The sequence below is a fragment of the Lycorma delicatula genome, chromosome 1 (genome assembly GCF_047948215.1).
Source record: "Lycorma delicatula isolate Av1 chromosome 1, ASM4794821v1, whole genome shotgun sequence".
NCBI lineage: Eukaryota > Metazoa > Arthropoda > Insecta > Hemiptera > Fulgoridae > Lycorma > Lycorma delicatula.
Genome location: NC_134455.1, coordinates 390,657,751 through 390,681,376, shown reverse-complemented (window position 1 = coordinate 390,681,376; position 23,626 = coordinate 390,657,751). Strand labels below are relative to the sequence as shown.

At 34.5% G+C, this 23,626-nt stretch overlaps 2 protein-coding genes across 2 annotated transcripts in view; both read left to right on the top strand.

Moving 5' to 3' along the window:
- The window catches only part of LOC142317994 (uncharacterized), a 483,222-nt gene that overhangs the window by 346,369 nt on the left and 113,227 nt on the right, over positions 1-23,626 (top strand). The gene's annotated exons all lie outside the window — the stretch shown is intronic.
- The window catches only part of LOC142317995 (nuclear pore complex protein Nup214-like), a 60,598-nt gene that overhangs the window by 13,098 nt on the left and 23,874 nt on the right, over positions 1-23,626 (top strand). Inside the window, exons 3-4 of the mRNA XM_075354529.1 lie at positions 2,259-2,397; positions 18,489-18,697. Of these exons, the coding sequence (XP_075210644.1) occupies positions 2,259-2,397; positions 18,489-18,697 (348 nt within the window). The remainder of the gene's footprint in view (positions 1-2,258; positions 2,398-18,488; positions 18,698-23,626) is intronic.

Genomic DNA, 23,626 nt, shown 5'->3' with positions numbered 1-23,626 from the left:
TAGGATTCTAGGTTTGTCTGTGCAAGCACTTGTTTAGTAGTTCAGGATCTGTTAAACACTTAACTACTGGCCTTATTATGACTGCTACACTTTGAGGTAATGGGTGCTTGTGATGGTATGGTTTCGAAGTTAATCTAGCTTTATTGTATTTGCATCATGTTGATTTTTTTACCTAGGCAGAATACATGCAGAGGGAAATAGTCTGTAGTTATCCTATAGTAATGGATTGCCCACACAGCTTTTCTCGTAGCATTTACAAAGTGGGTTTCTTACAGCTTTCCCATAATAATTTTGTAGGCTATCAATCTCCTTATCGCTAAGTTACCTTGTCTAGACAAAGCCTTACGATCACTAAGTTTTTTACAAACATATTCTTTATACAAATTTCTAAGTACAAATCTGGTATTTACTTCATAACTATAAGTTTTCTTGTGTGATGAATAAAGGTGTATTCTTCTCCACATTTTGTACAGACAAGTGGTATTTGATGCAAGTCCAGCCCCTAAATTATGTGTTTTCATATAATTAAATTTCAGATGATCAGTACTTTCATTGAACAAAAGATTTTATCGCATCGGAGAACAAAGATAAACTAATAATAATATTTCCAGATTATAATCTTTCAGGTATTTCAGTTTCATAAGTATTGATGTCCAAACATGATTTTTTTTTTGGATGAATTAGGAGTACAAGCTTTGCTAACTGAAGGAGTCCCGCAGAAAATTGGAGTATAGCTCTCCATATTCTGAACAATTACTCTACCTAGAGGATAGCAAGAAGACTATTTCCAGGCATTACTGCCAAATCCCCACCTAAATTAGAATTGAAGGCGCTTATTAACAGTTACATAATATTTTGCTTTAACAAAAAATGCGCTTTTCCTTCAGAAATTAAAAAAACACCTTAGAACAAGTTGGGTGAGCCTCCTAGAAAGCTGAGGCTTTCTAAAGAATACATTTGCCCGATCCTAGAATGTGCGGTGTATAGAAGTATAACCTAAACCAGTGGTTCCCAAACTTTTCCAAGTCGCAGCGCCCTTTCTGAGTCGTGGTGCTGTTTTTCAATTAAAATTTTTCCATGGCGTCCTACCCTTAGTAAAAGTATGACTACTTGTAAGTAGGAGATAAAAATAAATAAATTTGTGTAGCTTTATTACTTTTTTACTTTATTAACATTAAAATAATAATTATAAATGTCTTGGTTCAATTAATTATGCAGCTTTTACAGTATTTTGTGGTACCACTTTGAAGAGGCCGCGTCTCCCTGGGGAACCGTAGTGCAGAGTTTGGGAATCGCCGACCTAAACTATAAACTAACCAGTTTTGGATCTGCGGAATTGTTTCTATTGCAAGTAAACAATTTAACTCTTGTATATGTATTAATGGTCTCGGTTTCATATTTGACAATTTGCCATTCCATTGTTTGCTTACAACATTTGTGACAGAGTGATAACGTATTGCCTTTTATCATGAAAATTTTGGGTTTGGGTTGATCAGGTTTGGCGCTTTACATACGGTATAAAATTTATCATTCATAAGTTGTAATTGTGTTTTAGTTTATATTTGCTAAATTAAAATAAATAAAGTAGTTACTTTAGTTTAGTTTTACCTTGTTTTAAATGGAATTTTTTTTTGTTGCATCTACTAAGATATGCCGTTTTCACTACTGGACTTTCTTTATCGTGCACAGATTACAAATAGAAGATTGGATAACTATTAGTATTTAATATTGTATGTAACATATGTGACCAATTTTCAGAATACAGCTATAGAATTTGACTAATATTCAGACAATTTTATTTAAAGTTACTGTGGATGGGGTTTTACTTTACATAGGATTTCAAAGATTTTGTTGAAGAAATTTATCACTGCCTTCTTTATTACTTATCCTTCTATTTGATTTGGTTAGCGGGTGAGAGTGGTTAAGTGAATGACAGTTTACTCAAAACTGATATATATTGTGCAGGAATTACATTAAAATATTTATTAGTTAGACCATTAGTGGTTCATTCATACAAATCGTTAAAGAACTGAAAATAAGTTCTTTAATAGAGCTATTCCTGATACTCTAAAAAAGTATCTTTTATGTCATCAGTATTTGAATATTGAGTTTACATGTAATTACACTATATGGTATATTACAGTATCTTTTATGGTATTGAAACTGATTATAATTTACAAAGAATACTTCACGATAGCTGTTTAGTTAAGTAGGTTATTTGTCTTTTTTTAAGCATTATTTTGTATTTATTTATTTAGGGTTTTCAGTTCAAATTATTTAGTCGGCTGCGAATCATTCCAGATGAATCTACCATCTCAGTTAGTGATTATTTAAGTTTAGTCGATTCTGCAAGCAAATATGGTCTGTTATTTGTTGGATGCCCCACTGGTTTTAAAGGTAAGACTTATGAAAATGTATGTTTATTTTTTTAATTATTTCATTTAAATTTGCTATATATATTTTTTATCTTATTTATTTATTTATTGAACCCAAAAAACAAATTATAAAAGAAAAAAAATATGTCCACAAAACAATAGAAACTAATAAACTGTACATTTTAGAAAAGGAATCACAAATTTTTTAAATTAACATTAAAGCTTTCAGGGAGTTCATTGTACCATTGTGCAGTCATTAAAGTAATTCTTTCCTGATGATGTTCTTTGCTCTAGGCAAAATATAAAAGTTGTGATACGTCCTTGATTAGGAATTGTCACAGTTTTGTCTCAAAGCAATAAAAAAGATTATTCATAATTTTGTTAATTAAGTTTACACTGTCCAATTTAACAATATCATATTGATAGTAACTTAACTTAGGCTGTCAATGAAGTTCCACTTAAGTTCTCAAAGTAGTGAGTCCCTTTGTGTTTACAAAATAACACCTTTAGCAGTTTATTTTCTGTTACTTGCATATCATTAATGTTCTTAGTAGTTTGTTCCCAAAAGGCCACAAGATAATTCAATGTAGAGTAAATGTAAGCGTAATAAATCTTGAATTTGGTTTCTCTATTCATTAGGTGTGAAACATTATAACAAGGGATGAATAGATTTGTTAATTTTGCTGCATGTGGCTTCTACATGTTTATCAAATTGCAAGCCTCTATCCAGTGTTAGTTCTGTGTATATAGTATTATTGACTTCTTTAATAGTAGTTATGTTAATATGCAAGCTATGAGCTGTGCCGGCCTCTGTGGCACAACTGGTATCGTCTCAGCCTTTCATCTGGAGGTCCTGGGTCTGAATCTTGAGAGGCATGGCATTTTCACACACTACAAAAATTGCCATTCATCTCATCCTCTGAACCAATACCTAACAGCGGTCCCAGAGGTTTTAAACTTTTAATTTTACTTTTAACTTTGACTTTAATTTTTAACTTTTTATTAAAAATCATATAGTTGCATTTACCTTCATTGAGCTTAATGTTGCTAGCTTTGGTCCAATCAGCTACAATACCTGGATGTTATTGAGCATCCGTGTAGATAATATCAATAGATCCAAAATAAAAAGGGAGAATTATCATCAGTGAAGCATCAGATTTTTATATAATCTTATTGTTGTCGATTAATATATATTAAAAATAAAATAGGGCCCAAAAGACAATACCCTGTGGAGTTCCACTGATTATCACTAAAGGAGCACTATTATTTACTGCTACAAATTGAGTTCTGAGATTCAGGTAATCTTTAAAAATATATAATGGTACATCAATTATACCAATACCACTCAGTCTTTCAATCGGTACTCCTTGAGTACAACAACATCAAAAACTTTCTGTAGATCCAGAAAGTAGGCAATAACTGAGTTTTCATTGTCAGCCTTTCTCTGTAGATAAATTCCTTAAGGGAGGCATCAATAGTTTCTGTATTTCTCCTGTCAAGACAAAACACCATTTTGTCTTGTGTTAAATAACCAAGTATCCCTCATATAATTAAGTAATCTTAAGTAATCATAATCATTTCAAATAGCTTTGTTATTACTGATAGAATGGATAGTGGTCTGTAGTTACCGGTTTGAAGTCTTGATGCAGATTTGTAAATGACAAATACGGCATTCCTTAAACAATTTGGAAATGTGCTTTCCCTGAAATGTTTATTATTATTATTCTTATCTTTTATTACTAGCTACTAGGATCACTTTAGTCAGTCCATTATCAAAGCCTCTTTGTTGGGACTGTTTGGGCCTTGCATTCTTCCCAGTACGTTTTCATATGTTCCGATCTTTGTACCTTTTTTAGTGTTGAAAATGTTTGTGTTTTTTTCTTGTGAGTGAAGCAAATGTTTTTGTCATTGATTTTCTTGTCTAATTTTATTTTGTCTGAGGTGTCTTGTGTCTATTGCTGTAAGGTCTTTTCCTTCTATTTTTCTGTTATTTCTCTGATCCATCTGCATCCTGATTTGGTGTTTTTCAAGTTGAGATTGTACTCTACCAGCTGCTTCAGAAGTCTCAAATCTTGCATCTTCATGATATGTCCAAAAAATTCTAATCTCCTCTTACACATAGTATCAGTGATGGGTTCTAACTCTTTGTACAAAACTTTGTTGGGCACGATCAACCACTGCCAGTCATTCTGGTACTTTTTGTTCATGAAGGTTCTTCCAATTTAGATTTTCAGGACTCTGTCAGTCTTTGATTGTTCATTCAGGTAGAAGAGTGTTTCTGCTGCATAAGTAGCTTCTGGTTTTATAACTGTAGAAGAGTCTTATTTTTTGCATTTATTGATAGGCATTTTTTATTGTAAGGGTACTAGGTTATTTTTGTGCTTAAACTAGTTTGTTTCTTCTTGTTTGGATCAAGGTTTTTTCTTCCTTGTACGAGGTAAAGGAAGTATTGCGATCATAAAAAATATCAGTTTTCAGATTTAAACAGAAATATCAATTTTGAGTGTCCCTGAATCCATTTTGACTAGTTTCTGCATGTATCTATGTGTGTATGTATGTATCTTGTATAACTCAAAAACGATTAGCCATAGGATGTTGAAATTTTTTATTTAGGACTGTTGTAACATCTAGTTGTGCAACCCCCCTTTTGATTGCAATTGCTGAACCAAAAGTGTCCAAACAATTCTTAATTACAGTAATAAGCTCTAATCGAGAGCTTTTCAACGATATATCATAAGTGGTAGTTATTTTCATTGGTTCCAGAGTTAGCCAAATGAAATTTTAATTAATGAAATTTTTTGATCTTTAAGGGGAAGGCACATCAGCTCGAATCAGACTTCATCTCCTTTTTTGTAACTTTTCTTTTTTTTTAATTTAATTATATTGATTTATTAATAATTATTAACCTCTGATCGAAAAAAAAAGTTTTACGATAAATAGTAATTCAATAATAATTAAAAAGAAAATATGAAAAAGTATCACAAGTTATTAATAAAATAAAATTTTGTATACTTTTCATTGTAAAAAGTATATATGTAATTTAATAGGTGTACAAGAAAGTCATGTGGTGTTCACATCAGATTTTTTGTTTATATTTGTTATTATTTCTCTGAGATATTTAAATTAGGTTACTATTTTAATCTTATTACCGTTTATGTTTACTTCTTTTAATTGTGTTGGTTTTTGGGGCATAATTTCTGTATTTTTGAGTGATATTTTGAGGCTAGTTTTATTTAACACAAAAATGTTTTGAAGTTCTAGTATCTGTGATTTAGCTTTGTTGATGTCATTTGCTAGCAGTGCCAGGTTGTTACGAAACCAAGACAGTTTGTAGTGATTTTTCGGCTTATTTTTATTTTTGGGGGGCACTTTTTGAGCCATTCCCTCATTATCATTGCAGAGCACAGTTGATTAATAAGTGACAGCCTTGGTGCAGTCCTGTTGTGATCTCAAATGGTTTCGAGAGCTGGTCTCTGAATTTCACTTTTTACTTAGTATTTGTGAGTCAGTTTTATCGTGTTTACTAATTTGGTATGTAGTCTGAGGTGTCTTGGAATTTTTAGTCTCAAGTTTCTCTATAGATGCATTCGTAAGCTTTCTTGAAATCGACAAATGTTATCACCATGTTGTGTGTTTCCTTTCCTGTTGTAATCCATTATTATCTTGTGACCCTTGATCTGGTCCGGACAGCTCCTCCAGGATCTGAAATCTCCCTGTTGTTCAGTGCTTTGGTAGTTTTTCTTTGATCCAGATGTTGACAAGCTGTTGATGAAGGGAAATTTTTACTGATCTTTTTGTATGTTTCCAGAGATCGCTACAAAAGTCTGTTTACCCAATGTTTTGTAATTCTTCATCACACCCAGTGCTTGGTAGACTTCTTTTATTGTGGGTGGGTTGATGTTTTCTGGTATTGTTGTTATTGGGTTGTTTATGTTGAAGTTTTGGAGTTAAAAATATTTAGCTTGGATATTTGCGTTGTCTCTATTGTTACAGGCCAGTTTACCATTTTCATTCTTTATTAGTATGGTTGGGGGGGTTTGCATTTTTTTGGAGCTGATTTTTTTAAGGTTTTGTAGTAGTCTCTTGACTGTATTCTATGGAATTCTTTTTCTATTGACTTCAGTGTATTTTTATCCTGTTGTCTTTTTATTATCCTTAGCGTTCGGGTGGTTTCTTTTCTTTGTTTTACTAGGTTTTGGAAGAGTGTTCTGGTTTTTGGAATTGGTGAAATAACCATGCTTAATGTCTTTTCCCCATTGTTTCGTCAGATTTGCTGTTCTACTATTGATGTTTTTTATGGGATTTTATTGGGCCAATTCTTCTGCGATTTGTTTAAGGTTGTTGACTAGACGTTAAGTTTATCTGTGAATGCTATTTTTTGGTACTTTTTATTGATTCGTTGGGTGCGGTCCATTTTTCTTTTAGTGTTAGGGGCTTGGTTTACTTTCTTTGGGGAATAAATTTAATTTTGACTACATATTGATCTGAGCCTGTGTCTACTCCTCGGAGGATTTTTATGTTTTAGATCTCCTTGTGGTGGTGTTTGTCTAGAGGTCTAGTTGCCATTCTCCTTTAGTGTAGGGGTGTTTCCAGGTTTTGAGTTTTCGAGATATCCATTTGAAATATGTGAATTTTAAAATTAGGTTGTAGTCTCTGTCAGTTGTTTGTTTTCTTTTGGGCAGGCCATTTTCCAATGAACTCGTGGTACCTTCTTTCTCTGCCTAGTTGAGCATTGAAGTCTCAGATTGTTTAACAAGGTTTTTGGGATGTTATTTATAGTCATGTTGAGTAGATACCAGAATGGTCTTTTGGAGAGGTTTTTTATTATTAGTGGGTACATGGGCGTTTATTATAGTGTAGATTTAATACATGCTTTTAGGGTGAGTGTTGAGATTCTTGAGGGATTGTGACTTGAATTCTTGTGTGAAGTTTATTATTTTGAGGTTGACTAAAAAGCCTGTTCCAAACTGTGGGACATTTTTCAACAATCTCTTCTGAGGTATACCTTTGTAGGCTCTACATCCTTCAGATTCCGTGGTGTCCTGGTTTTTGGTGGTGTTTCTTATTTATTGCAGACCCATGATGAAAATTTTGTGTTGGTATAGAATTTTTATAGTGATTATGTTGTTAATTTCATTTTTAATTAGATTAATCAAAAGATTTGATGTTTATGATTTCCACTTGAGTAAATTTACCTTGAAGTTTTTGATTTAATAAGTTGTAGTTTGTAACTCTTGTAATATATTCTTTTTTATATTTATTAGGTCTTACAGCCACTCATAGTAATTCAAGAAACATTATTTTGTGACCAAGTATTTCACGATCCTCAACTGTAATACCATAGTCACTGATTATATCTAAAAAAAATATGACCTATGATTGACCCGGTTCATATAAAAAAGTAAAAATTTAATTTTTTAAACACGCCCATGCACACGCGTGCGCACCGCATATAGCAGCCAGCAAGAGGAGTCTGTGGGTCCGCAACAAAATGTTTGCGCAACACCTAAAATCCATGCGGCGAGCCCAGACAGGTGCACCATAAAACATAATAGCTTCACTGACACCTTTGTAAAGGATATGCTTGGTACGGTAATTCAATCCCCACTCGGGATGAATGGCTCTACGGATTCCATAAAAAGCATCAGTGACCTTTTTCGCCACATACTGTAGATGTTCCTTGAACTGAAAATTTTCATCAAGGATAACACCCAGGTATTTTTGAGCCGTAATGTACCGAATGAGGAGACTAGCCGTTAGAACCCGGATTTGTCGGGAAGCAGCCAGTTGGCCCTTAAGCAATATCATTGTCGTTTTCTCTGGGCTGAAAATCATCTTATGTTGGAGACTCCACAATTGGAGTGTCTCACAAGCATGAGCAGCTCGGACTTTACCTCGTTACACAAATTCCCTTCAAACAGTAGCAGTGTGTCATCAGCATAAGCGACGAACCTCCGAGCCGCCATCACGCAACCGTTTCTTCACTGTTTCACTATTCTGCTTTAGTGGCCCTCTTTAGCAGCAATCAGTCCCTTTACATTTCTGTATTAAGCAATCTATTGTATTTTTTCTTTTGCAATAGATAAAATTCCACAAACTGTAGCGGTGATATTTTCCTGGCCATTTAGGTGGTTAGACTCCTAAGTTAGACTCCCCGACGGGGAGTCTTTAAAACGGGGGGAGTCCTTATTCTTTTAAGACTTGGGGGTTGGCGTCACCACGGGCCTAGCCTCTGCAGCTTTTCTTCCCACTACACACTGAGCTGCAGAATGCTTTACACTATACACATATACTACACGAAGTGCAACGTATACATTTACTCGACTACCCAACAACATCCAACACAATTTTCTCTTACATTTACACTCGGTGGTGTTGCGAATCGTAAAAACGCAACTGTAACCCAAGGTGGGAACTATCGTGCCGATAGCTGAATGGCTCTACGTAGCGAGTCTCGAACGATGTCCTCTGGGCACCAGAACAAACCCAGTTGTATTTAGTTCTAGCTCCAATACGTGTGCGCTCTGCTGGAGTGGTCTATTATATCGCCGGTTCTCGTGGGACCAAAATTACAGTTCCTTCAGTAAATTCTATGATGGTTGGTGGTCCATCTGAAAAAACACCAATTTCAGTCTAGTGAAAAGGCCTTGGTCAGCTTCGTCTGACGAGGATAATCTTGCTACAGCAAACGAAGATGATATCAGGTGTAAGAACGTTCGCTTTGTTGTTTTTCGAAATAATCAGGAAGGTGGCTCCCTTCAAAACCTTTCCTTATTAACAAGTGTGTCACCCCGGTTGTATTAGGAAATTACATGGTGGAAACATTTAACGATGAGCAGACTCGCTCACTATTACGTCTCGCCAATATGGGCGGCATAAACACAAGTACAGCATGCCAAGACCCTAAATACCAGCCGAGGGGTAATTTTTTGTCGTGACTTTCTGGAAATGAATGTAAGTGAAATTGCTGATGAACTTTGTGCTCAAGGTATTATAGAAGTGAAACGTATAATGAAACGGCAGAACGGAACAGAACTGACACCGTCTCTTATACTGACATTCAGTCTTCCTTTTTCACCAGAGAAGATTAAAGCGGGTTACCTCTCGGTTCGGATACGACCATTCATACTCAACCCACAGCGACGTTTCAGATGCCAAGGGTACGGTCACACTACAACATCTGTGCTCGATGTGCTAACGAAGGTCACGGTGACACTAACCGCGAGGAAAGTGAAAAGTGTGCGAACTGCAGTGGTTCACATACAGCTGGCTCCCGAGATTGCCCGACCTTTAAAGAAGAAAAGGCAATTCTCAAAATCTGTACCGAGCAGAAGCTATCTTTCCCAGCTGCAACGCAGGGAATATAGAAAGATAATCGACTCACGGAATCTCGTCAAACCGAATGTATCTTTCGCCACCGCTGCGTCAAAACAAATTACTACAAATGTTCATAATCAGCAGTGCGGATCCTGCAATGAACTTAAGAAACTCGTTCAGATGCTTTCTGATCAAGTTGCTTCGCTTACAGCCACTCTTTCAGAACTGACAAAGATGAATAAAAAGTCTTACGTCGCAGTAAATGAATCCAAAGTGTGATACGAAAGTTCCTGCTCCCAAACTCCTACCAGTACGGGCAGGGACTATCACAGCTGGCAGTAAGCCGACTAATAAGCTCCTTGTAAATGAAACCCACATAATCACCCCCTCTGGGATGTCAGTAGCGGCATTCCATTCTAATGTCTCCTCCATCACCCCATATACTGGAGGATATGGTTGAAGAACCTCCCGACCAAAGGGCGTCGGAGTTATCTAAAATAAAGAATACGAAAAAAAAACCGAATCGCATACAACTATATTTTATATGGTTTCCTAAGTATATTTATTTATTTATATTTTTTTACCCTTATGAAGATTATTCAGTGGAATGTTAGAGGTCTTCGGTCCCGCATTGAAGATATTGGAGTACTGGCACACGTACATGATCCGATAATCATGTGTTTCCAGGAAACTCATCTTCTACAACATGACCCAATAGCACTCAGGATACTTCTGTGAGAGATACGACTGTATAGTACAGTAGAGAGAGTGGTGGAGTAGCTATTTTCATGAAGGATAAGGTGTCGACTACAAGGATTCAACTGACCACTCTCGTTCCTGCTGTTGCAGTAAAACAGTTAAGTACCTGGGGGTGGTGTTGGACAGGCGGCTTACCTTCGGCGAACATGTAAATTATGCGACCCGGAGGGCTAAGGCCGCCAGAGCCTCGCTATACCCAGTGCTGAACAGTGCCAGCCCGTACCCACTGGCAACTAAGCTCCTCATTTTTCGGCTGTACGTACTGCCGATTCTAACATATGCTTACCCGGCATGGGGGGCAGTGTTGAGCTCCTCGCTTCAAAAGAAGATCGAGGCCGTCCAAAACATCGCGTTGCGGACGATCTTTGGAGCTCCGTGGTTCGTCAGGAACGCCACTCTCCGATCTGATGCGAGATTTCAATCCGTGTCCGAGGTGGGGGTGGCGCAGGCGCGCAGACTGTTCGGGAGAGCGGCTGTGTCCGAACACAGTCATCTTCGGGACATCTGCCGAGAGGACCCAACTCCGACAGTTGTAAGGAAGCGGCCTCACGCCGTACTGGACGAACCACCGTGATGGTGCGGTGCGGTAGCCGAAAATCGACAAACCAGGCTTAGGGGCCTCCATATCGCATGAGCCATAAACGGAATAGTGCGTCAGACGCGTTTCCGGGGTCGCGAGTGAAAAGTTTTCGCGAGTTATATAGTTTGAAGACGTCAAACACGGTAAGTCGCGCATAAAACAAAAACGCGGTCTAAATTTTAAAAAAAACTTACAGTAAGACAAAATATCCCAGCAATTGCGACTCCTCCGGAAAAGGGGACGCATTGCTCTCTCCTTATAGCTAGTGCCCCGTTGTGGCGTATTCCTGCTAGCCTATTAAAGAGTTAGCACCGAAAGGACTTCAGTGGACGGTCTGAAGGGGAATTACGTCGGGAGGACAGGCTTTATAAGCCTAGCCTTCCGCGGTCGGCCCATGAAATGGGTTCGATAACGCTGGTTTAACAACGGATTGGAATGCAATTAAATCCGTCTTAAATTCACTAAAATAATAATAGACAAAACTTGAAAAATTAGATCCGAGATTAAAAAATAACCCTTTTAAAAACAAGCCCGATTAGAATGATCCAGCAGCAAGGGACCCTGTCCAGGTTCTGCGATAAAGTAGGGAGTAATAGACTCCTGCCAACTTTGCATTCCATTCCATTCCTGTTGCAGTAAAGATCTCTATCCCCTTCAAGTGGCATATCTGCAATCTGTATCTCTCACCGAAAACTGAGTTCAGTGCTCTGGATATCTCAAATCTCCTCACACAAATGCCATCTCCGTCGTTAATAGTAGGAGACTTCAATGCCCACCATGTTTCCTGGGGCTCAACCTTCTGCTCCACTCGAGGAAATATACACAGTGTGAGACAAGACTTAGACCTTTGTTTGCTGAATAATGGATCTCACACATTCATGTCTTTATCATCTGGTACTATGTCTAACATCGATCTCTCTGTATGCTCACCGAATTTACTCCATTATCTTGATTGATCTGTTTGTGATGACTTTCACGGCAGTGACCACAAACCAATTATTATTGGTTTCGGTATGGACCACGAGGTTAAGAGAAGGCCACGGAGGTAGATTGTTGAAAGGGCGGATTGGAATGGATATCATAAAGCCTTCCAATCACAGTATGACGACGGCGCGAACATCCTTGAGCAGTATTCCTCTTTTACGTCTATGATACTTGAAACTGCCAGCAGATATATCCCACAAACATCGGGTAATCCTAAACGTCCTTCCGTTCCATGGTGGAATGATGATTGAAAATGTGCTATTAAGAATCGACGGCGAGCACTACGCAAATTTAATAATAGGCCAGAACATCTAAATTTGTACCGCAGGGCTAGAGCGGTGTGCCGTCGGGTCTTCTTGAACGCTAAGGGGAATTCATGGATAAAATATGTGAACACCATCTCACGTACTACTCCCACGTCTACTGTGTGGAAAAAAATCCATGCAATTTTCGGATCACCGAGACAATCTATTCTCGGTCTCATTGATGAAGGAGAACTCCTTTCATCAACTTCGACTATAGCAAAATCTTTCCCCTCGGTGTCTCTCACTTCATCATATAATAACGATTTTCAGAGGTACAAAGTACAGATAGAAATATTGTCGTTAAACATTGGTGATTCGGTTCGTGAATTGAACTCTCCATTCGTATTTAACGAATTGTTACACGCACTTAAGAACTCACGTGACACTTCCCCTGGACCAGACAACGTTCGCCTTGGTATGCTTTCACACCTTCCTAACTCAGCACTACAATATCTTTTGAATATTTACAATGGTTTATTCTCCGAACAAGTCTTTCCGCCCGGCTGGTCAGAAGCATTTATTATACCGGTACTAAAGCCTGGTAAAGACATAACCGATCCCTCAAGCTACCACCCTATTTCTTTAACAAGCGTGTTATGTAAAATAATGGAGAGAATGGTAAATCGCTGGCTTACATGGTACTTGGAGAAACATGGCTTTCTATCTTCGGAACAGAGTAGTTTCCGACAAGGACGATCATCCATTGACCATTTAGTGTCAATGGAAACAGCCATACAAAACGCCTTCCTAAACCGCCAGCACCTCGTCGCTATCTTCTTCGATATAAAAAAGGCGTACGACACAGCCTGGCGACGTGATATTCTTAACACCCTCAAGGGATGGGGAATCAAAGGCAATATGCTTGCTTTTATCCGGGAATTCTTAAATCACCGATCGTTTCGTGTTCGTGTAGACGATTCACTTTCAGATAGTGTCGTCTTGGAGAATGGAGTACCTCAAGGTAGTGTATTTATTAAGTGCCACCTTATTTTCTGTGGACATAAACAGTATTACCAATTGTGTACAGGCTCCTGTCTCATGTTCTCTATTTGTTGACGGTTTTGTTATTTACATTGCGAGCCGTTCAACGCCACAGCAGAGCGACTACTACAGAACACTATATTTCGCCTTGAGGCTTGGTCCAGGACTACTGGTTTCACATTTTCATCCGACAAAACGAAATGTGTAGTCTTTTCTTGGCTACGAAACCCTTCTATTTCGCAAGTTTTTCTGAACAGAGAGCTTGTTGCTATCTCTCCTTACGTCAAGTTTCTAGGTTTGATTTTTGATAGCTGTTTTATTTGGGTCAAACATATAAAGGAATTAAGGACAAAATGTTCCAAACTTTTAGATATGATGCGGGTCCTTAGTAACACCAATTGGGGAGCCGATCGGTCATGTATGTACGTTACGTTTTTACTATTCCCTTGTTCGTTCCCGTTTAGATTATGGTTGTGTCGCCTACTCTTCAGCTCTTCAAACTGTGCTTAAAATGCTGGAAGGTGTACATCATGCTTTTCTTCGGCTTGCCACAGGTGCATTTAGATCAAGCCCTGACGCAAGCTTACTTGTAGACTGTAGTGAGCCATCACTTTGGGATAGACGAGACCAGCTTTTGTTATCTTATTTTGCCCGTCTCAAAGGACAGCCAAATCACCCGGCTTTTGATCAGTTCTTAGAATTATTAATTTAAGAAAGTGTGAGGACCGTCCACGCTGTACTGCACCTGTAGGTGTCCGTACCCGACGTCTGCTGCAGCATATAAGTGTTGACACTCGTCGTTCTTTCCATCATACCTGTGCTCATATCCTCTGTGGAGAATAAACCTTGTAAATTTTACTTTTGATCTTACAACATACAATAAACAATCAACACTACCTATTATTTTCTGGCAAATGTTCCAGTGTGTCCTCACCAAGATGAACCCAGAGGCAGTGATCGAAACAAGACGATACCGTTGGTTGTGCTTTTGTTGTCAATGAAAGAACTTATATGTTTGGCCTACCCGATATTACGAGTGTGTGTTCACTGCTGAAGTACGCGCTATAAATAAGGCTCTAAATATCATTAACCTTAAATGTAGAATTATTCTTATTTGCAGTGACTCATGTAGTCTTCTCCAGGCGTTAGAAAACTTTTATTGCAAACATCCTGTCGTCATTGAAATTTACAATGCAATCACAGAGTTGAATAATTGCAACACAGAAGTAAGTTTTTGCTGGGTCCCTACCCACGTAGGGATTCCAGGTAATGAACAAGCAGATTATGCTGCCAAAGAAGCGTGTATTCAACTTCCTTTCACGACCCGAGTTACTACCTCTGATTTTATTAATTGTGTAAAACAATCACTGAGAGCAAGGTGACAAAGTGACTGTACGATTACCGTCGATAATAAACTCTATAGATTAAAAATTTTGTTACCGCGGGATTCCTTTTGCAGAAAAACTCTACATGAAGAAGTAATCCTCTGCCGATTGCGGATAGGACATACGAGTATCACACACAAGTACCTAATGTCAGGAGGACAAGCACCCATATGCACACGATGCAATTGCCACATGACTGTGTGTCACATTCTCATAGACTGCATATGTTTTGCGGCGTTGCATTGTTAATTTGATCTACCCAGAAACATTCGTGGTATCTTGTGCAATGATAATGAAACTTTGAACCGAATGTTTCTGTTTTTGCGTAGTACAGGTAACTGCAAAAGTTTAATATTGCCATAAATATTTTTTATGCTAGAAGAGTTTTTGTCAATTTTTTCCCTTGCTTTCAATTTTGATTTTTTTGGTTCTATGTCTTTAATTTTATTATCCGAGTAGGGAGCCTTTTGCACTCCCTGACGGAATTAATTAAGTTTTATATAGTTTCCATTTTCTATTATTTTAGTTTTTATATTTTAAAGACTCCGTCTGCGATATTAGTTATGAGTTTTATTTCACCTATTTAACTTAGTTTTAAATTTTAATTATATAATTTATATTAGTTTTAAACATTATTTAGTTTTATTATTTTTCCTTTTTATTAAAGAAAATTCCGGGCGATGATAACGCACAGGCGTTTTTCGCCCACAAAAAAAAATTAGGTGGTTATTTTTCTAGTTACTTTTGTTCTTAGGAAGGTTAGATATAATGATACATTAATAAAAGTATCAAACATTTTGTTACAAAATAAAAGAAGCCGCTGTCATATTATCAGGATTTGTTTACTAACTTCGAGAGTGTTATTCGGGTAATTATCCCATTTGTTGATGTATGTCTTCAATAAAATAGCTTGTAAAAATATACAAATTAATTTAAATGTTGTATTCTGTTATGTTTCAATTCCTGCTTGAAATGACCTCACTAATGTAAAACAAATTTTAGATTTATTACTCCATAAAGATAGCCTTCCCTGTATTCTGTGTTAGGAGTGTGGTATTCTGCAGTTAATATTATTGGTTGATGGATTCTGATCTGTCATTCACAAGAAATTTTAAGCATACTAATTCTCTTATTCACTTCATCATCTAACATACATCTGAATAAAAAAATATAAAATGTAATTTTTGAGTCGTGTTTAAATTACGTTCTATGTAACTCTTACATACTAAGAGACTCTTTGTATCTCCATGTTAGCCTTCTCTATTTTTTAATTTTCTCAGAGTTGCTGTTTGTAGCTTTTATTTTCATTAGTTATTAAATTAACATTTTTTAAAATTGTCTTCTGAACGAGAAAGTTTGTTTTTGGTCAAACAAATTAATGTAATTTGCAAGTTAGGAAGGAATGTTAAACAAGTCAATGTCTGGAAAAAATTTAATTGACCTAGTTTGTCTGTAGGCATGGTACAGAAATAGAGGAAAAAATTATTGAACCTTTTAATGAGATTAACTCCAAAAAATTTCTTCTCCAGAATTTGAGCACGTTAGACAAAGTTGATATAAAATGTTCCTACAGACAGAAACATGTTAATATTACTGGACTAAAAAAAAAAATTAAAATCGCCTTCTCGGCTAGTATTACAAATATTCTGCAATCGATGAACCAGTGTTATAAAATGTTAAAAATATTACTATTGAAAAAAAATGTATACTTATCGAAGACTCACTCCCAAAAAGTTTAATTTACAGATAATGCACTGAGCCTAGAAAAGCATGAGAAAATATAACCGTAAAAAATTAATTTTATATACTGGCCTTGTTGAGAAATGAACAATACTTAATCTATTCTACAGTTTCTTAAGGAAACAGGTTTGGTTCTTTATGTAGGGGGGCAGACAACTGTATAGCTACATCAGCATCTTTTGGCGACAAGGTGAGATAGGAAGGAGATTAGATTTTGATACTGAAACAAAGATACTGCTGCAATCAAATAAAATAATTTGATTGTAGCATATAAAATATTCATAATACTATTTCCGTGCTTTCCGATGCTATCACATAGGTTTTATAGCAGGAAATCATAAATATTGAAAATAAAATTGAAGTTCTATAATTACAAATCAAAACAACTAGTTAAAAATGTTTGCTATTCTAAGTTTGCCGTAAAGTTTTTCTGGTAGTGTCAGTAATTAATAAAATTACTTTAATTTGCAGATATATCTGGATAGATAATGTGTATGTTAAGTAAATATTTATTTTTTTCATTTTTTGTGAATATTGTATTTTCATAATGTTCTTGCATAATAATGTGTTGCGTACCGCAATACTTTGCTTAAAACTACATTTTTAAAGGTGCTAGGATTATTCAAAAGCTGGTGTCTTCATTCTTAAGGATGTGTTTCTTCTCTGTACATTCAGATTTTATTTGCGTAATACAAATTTTTTGAGTGACTTTACATTAAAAATCTAAATCTGAGTAAGGATCAATATTGCATAGATTTTTTAAGTTTGTGTTTAATTTTCTCAATGGGAATCTTGTTTTAGCGGCAAAAACTGTCATTCTCTATGCTGTTATAGTGAGATTTCAGTGTATCTTACCCTAATCATCCCTTTGCGTTTTATTTCAGTATTAAACTGTTTCTGAAAGTTGTCTGTCTTATAAAGCCCAGCAACTTATAGTAGTTGGCTCCATTTAATCGCACTCTTAAATCCTTAAAATCTTTATAACTTCTTGAAACCTACTTCAAAATTAGTGTAGCCTTATATATCTGACAACTAGATGTGTAATCCATGAAGTGTACTGTTCAACAGAGCTCCCTCTTGATCTGTATGTACTGTTTAAATGTATTAACCCCTTATTCCTTTTAAAACTGCATATATTTTATTTCTTAACACATGCTGTCAATTTTTTAATACTTAGTCTTTATGTCGATAGCTGACCCATATATTAAAAAAATATAAATTTTTGGCAAGTTCAAATACCAAGAAATTAAAAAAATAAAAGTTGGAATTTTTCGTAGTTGACAACTACAAGTATATTCTTATAGTAAATTTTTGTAGATGCTAGGATTACATTTATAAAATATGAAATATTTATAACATAAAATTTTTCTAAAGAATAACTTTTGCTGAATTTACAAAGTATTCAGAATAAATGCTTTGTAAGTATAAAGAATTATTTTGAAATAAAAATTTTTCTTTCTTTATAATCTTGTGTGTCCAGGTGCTCTAAAATTTTGAGGCTATAGCACAGACAGGCAACTTTGAGATTTGAGCCGGTTGCAGTCTTTTTCCAACCATTAACAGGTTGCATACCACACTTGCTTAACATTTTGCTCTAGATGAGAAAATATTTTTCAACAGTACTTATTAAAAAGTACATGTTAACACTCTTGTTAAAATTTTTGTTTATATGTATTACTTCCTTCTTCACTTGAACATCACTCTTCAAGAACATGTGTGCCCGTGGTATTTAGCAGTTTAATATCAAGTTAGGGTTCTTGAACCCTAACTTGATATTAGGGTTCATTAGGGAAACAAATTAGGGATATTAGAGTTCATTAGGGTATTTGAACTTCAGATTTGCATGTACTAAAGGAAGAATAAAAACACTATCTGAAAAAATTGGGGAATTTCTTATAACCTTGACGACTACCACATGAGCATGAGGCAAAGCAAGTAAATTTATAAATTAGTAACTTAATTTTTTTCATAATCCTTTTTTATCGTTTTTGGGTTTTTCAAAATTAACTAAAATAGAAAATCTTAATATGTTATTATTGTTTTACTTTTTTATTTGTTTTAGTGTTACAAATTGATAAAATAGTGGAAATACAAGAAAACCTTGGTAAAAGTCACAATGAAGTAACTGAATTTCCTCATAGAGAATTCTCTCTTCCATCTCAACCCACTCATTTGAGTGTCAGCTGTGATAATTCATTTTTAGCTGTTGTATTTAAAGTTAATGGCTGTCAAGTTATTCGTATTTATATGGTGGAATCTTTCTTTAGTCAGGTAAAGTAAAAATAAAGGTATTTATTGTTTCAGTTTGTATTGTTGTATTGCAGGTTGTTAGGGTATTTATTTACTTATTTTTTTTTTTATGATAATCTTTTTGTTGTGTAAAAATAGTCATTTTATTATTGAATAGTGTTAGTCTTGTATGAAACCTAAATGAAATCCCTTAATAACTTGATGGTATCATAATGCGTGGAAACTCTCTGAGAGCAGCAACCTGAAAGTTGAAGGGTATGTAGTAAGAATAAAATTAGAAATGGTTTAATGAGCTGGTTCTTGTAAAATCTTTAATAACTGTGTTTATATTTAATTAGATATTGTAAAAACTTCTTGAAAATTAACAGACTACTCATTAAGAAAATATAATTTTTACATCTTGACAATCCATTTGCTTGACTTAATCCATGTGTCCTCAATATCTTATTGAGATGCCTTAATGTAAGGATAATTACTTTTACGTGCATGATTGGTTAAAATAAACCTCAAGATATAAGTGCTTGTAATTAATATAGAGTCCCAGTTTAGAAAAAAAAAAATGTATTTTAAAAGCTGCTTCTGTTCTGTTCTCTTTTCCCTATGAGTACGAAACTAATACTTGTTTCTTTGAATATATCATTCGTAATTCTATTGAAGGTCTTGTTTACAATGCTTGTGGCACCTTTATACATATAGAAAAAGCAGCATGAGCTAGGAAGTTTGTATCGGCTTATGAGACTTCTTCATTCATCTGATAAGTATAAAATGGTGCCTACCTTTTTTCTTATTTATGTGTAATCCACGTTTAATAAACTGGGATTTCAGGGTTGTTATATAATTCGTAGTTAAAGGATTTCTGTTCAGTTTATACAAAAAACTTTGTGACTTTATATGTTGGTATTCTGTTTTCAGCAAAGCCTCAATAGCACCGTTTTATATAAAATCGGTAATATATTTTAAAAGCATATTTGTAGGGAGAGTGTTTACTGCAACTTCATCCTCGACTATTTGTTTCATATATTTTCACATCTTTGCCTTCCTCTATCTTTTTTACCTCCTACGTATCCTTCAAATTAACTTATTTTAACCATCTTTATATATGGTCAGCTAATGAAGTACACTTTTTCTCAAAATTCTGCCAGAAAACGTTCTCTTCTTTCCTATCCATCTTAAGAGATGCCTTCATGTCAAATTTTATTGGCCAACTTTATTTTTATATCCTCTTGTAACATTGTATTTAAGGTCTATGTTCTTTTCTTTTCTATTCTTTTCTAATTTTCATATTTTTGCTACCGTAAAGTGCTGCACTCCCCGCAATAATTTTGAAGAATTTCTTTATAAATCTTTGATCTATTTCTGATTCTATCAGTCCTCTTTTCTGTATGAACCTCTTATTGCTTGTACCGATTAGCTTTTCTTCATCTCTTGTAATTTTGGTTTCTAAATAAAGTTCTCTCATTCTTATATATTGTGTATCCTTACATTAATATTTATGTTTTACTGTTGTTTATTTTTAATATAAATTTGTGTTAGTTATAAACCCATGTCATTCAGAATTTTTTCTAATTTATCTTTAGTTTCCGCCAAAAGAACAGAATCCTAACATTTTAACCTTTTCTTGAGAAAACAGAGTTACTCTCAGATTTTTCCTTCATGTTAGACATACAAGTTGAAAAAACAATAGGAATAGATTACTGCCTTTTATTCGTTTCTGAGCCTTGCCTTTCTTCGTTCTTCTACTCTTAGAATTACTACCTTATTTTTTGCAGATTATAAATGACTTCTGTATTTTAAATCTAAATTTTCTTAAAATCTTAAATACTTTATTTTATTTTACTTTTGTACATTTTATTTCATCAAATGCATTCTCCAGCTACACAAAAGTCATTTGGTATTAGTGTCAGTAATATGATCTTCATTGTTTTTGAGCTTGCTTTTTAGAATTGATCCAAGGGACAGATTAACCTCACTGGTATCTGTTTTCTTTTTGTAACTGAACTGGTTTCACCTACTATTTGTTCTATTCACTTCTTATCATTAAATTATTTTGGATGTTTGAAACATTAAACTAAATGATGTTATACAATTCTCACATCGCCTTCTGTCAGAAACCAGTTTAAGTTCCATACAAATGTGAGTTTAGATGCCTATGATTTTGAATCGAGTGCCTTGGAACCCGACTTTAATATGATTTTTTTATGATAATTCAGCTTATCAAAGAAAATGGAATGGACAGTACTGATACTTGACACTATTAATTTCAGCAGTTTTCAAATTTTTATATGTCTGTCTTGGCGAATAAAATTATTAATGCAATTTTGTAAAGTGTCGGTCAAAACTTCTACCGGTCTTAAGCTGCTATGAACATTGGTGATATGTATTTTGCCTGATTAAAACTGTTCGATCCACTTAACAAAATTTTTCACGGTTAATATCCTTTTTACTATATTGTTTTGATGTTTAAACATTCACTAGTAAATCTTGCCGGTTTTACTTCTTGAGGAAATAATAATGTTATCACAGCATGCTGTTCTTTCATGGTTATATATTTCAAGTGGATCTGACATAATGAAATAAACAAAAGAGGTTATAGTAATGGAGATCCTTTTCAAACAGCTGATATTTTCTGTCAGTTGTGCCAACTTGAGTGCTAGACAATTTCAGTTTATTCTATTAAATATTTTCCCAATATTGCCGCTTACTTCTAATTTTTGAACGACCCTAATATAATATTGAGATCAATTTTTTATTTCCAAAATCATAAATTTAGCCTTATAAATTGCATTCATTTTAAGCGAAGTATCAGATCATTCTTTGTTTGAAACCAAAAATGAAGAATTTTTGAAAACTAGACCAGGGTTTGCATGGATTTTTCTTCATTTTAATCAGAGGACTCTGCTGTAAAGTTGTAGCTTGAACCTTCTGAAACCCTCCAATACTTGCCATATCTGAGACAATTTTTAATTGAAATAATTGAAACTGTAATAGACAACCTGATACATAATACAAATTATTTCTGAAAATGGAATTGTTAAAACTGAGTAAAACAAACAAGCATCCTGTGCTAGGTATAGTAGGGAATCGAGGAGGTTATCCATTGCAGTCTCGAAAAAGAAAATAATTGGTCTTATTGTCTAAATTAACAATTTGATATTATAATTTATGATGCATATTAATGAATTATGTGTGTGCTCTATCTGTGGTCACCAAGAGAAATTTTTCATAGGTAAATACATATTAATGTATTACATCAGACAGAATTTGAGAAAAATGTAGTTAAATTTAAAACGAAGTTTTTATTTTTTTTTTATGATAAAACCATATAAAATTAATAGAAGCAGTATCAGTATCGTAGCTTCCAATGATCAATCAACTGATCATTTAAATAAATCTGAAAAGAAACTAGAAGTATAGTTAGTAAAAAAAAAAAAAAAACACTGTGTAAATTATTATTAATATTAAAATTAGTTACAACTAATAAAATATTAAATGAAAGAAAATTTATTAAAATCGAGTAGTAAATTAAGTATTTTGTCATTTATGCCATAAATTATATTTGTTGTTCTAGTTCAATTTTTGATTATGTATATATATATATATATATGTATTTTTATATATATATATATTTATTTATTTATTTTGAACTGAGAATTAACACAGGGGGTCCTCATTATCCGAGGATAATTGGTTCTGCAACATTACCACTTAAAGTGAAACAACTTTAAACAAGGATTAAAAATTTTTAGGGAAAGTGCCTCGATGAAAAATTGCTAGTTAATTAATTATGGTAGTAAAGTATGCAGATATGGAAATGAACCTTATACAGTATGTCTAAATTTTTAATAATGACTAAGTTATGCTGTACATCATAAGTGAACAAAATTACTTAGTATACACTACTTACAATAAAATAAAACAACAAAGTAAATCTTAAAACATGTAATTTTTTGTATCTTACAAAGCATATATTCTTAATTTAACAACAGTACAGTACCGTACAGTATATTAATAAAATCAGTCGTAAGATTTGCGTACAGTTCATAATTTTTAAATTAATAGAAAAAAAAACTTATTTTTATTATCTATTTATTTTTTCCTGTTATTTCTTTGTCCTTAAGCACAGCATACTAACATACTATTACATCATTCACTTGGCGTTTCACTTTACCAGAACGGTCTTGGTCTGGATCGTTGTTACAAAATATTTCAAAACTTCATCTATTTTCCTGTTAACCTCATGTAATTCCTTATCAACATGTTCTGATTCTTTAGAAGCGACTGATGAAATTTTCTCTATGACATCATCTCCATTGGAATCACACAGCTTCATACTGGCCAAATCTTCATTTGGTAGCAGTACTGCATATGATTCAAGCAGTTCCCCAATATCATTTTTGTTTATTTCACTAAATCCTGCATCATGTGCTAGATTTGCGGTTTCATTTTGTAATGCATTTTCATTAATTCCTCAATGTCTGTAACAACATCTGGACATAATTTCTTCTTAGAGCTGTTCATTAGCTTAATGAAAATATCCTTACAAGCTTTACCGATCGGTTCAATGCGATGAAGGATATTCTTTCCAAAATTGTTTCGTGATATTTTCATTTTCTGTGTCTTTCATTAATTAGTTTTTTGGAACGTGTAGCGTAAGTAATAAGCTTTCGCTTTGCTTATTACGCCTTGGTCCATAGGTTGCATTATGGGTGTTGTATGAGGTAGCAAAAAAGTGGTTTTTTTACATGGTTGCACAAATTTTATCAATGGTATTGGGCTGAAGCGTTATCCACAACAAGGAGGGCCTTAAATTGTAACTTTTCTTTCTCAATATTTTTTTACTTCAGGTACAAAATAATCAATAAACCAATTACCAAAAATTTCTTTTGTGATCCATGCTTTCCATCGTGACTTCCATACAATTGGGAGTGAACTTTTACAGACATTCTTTAA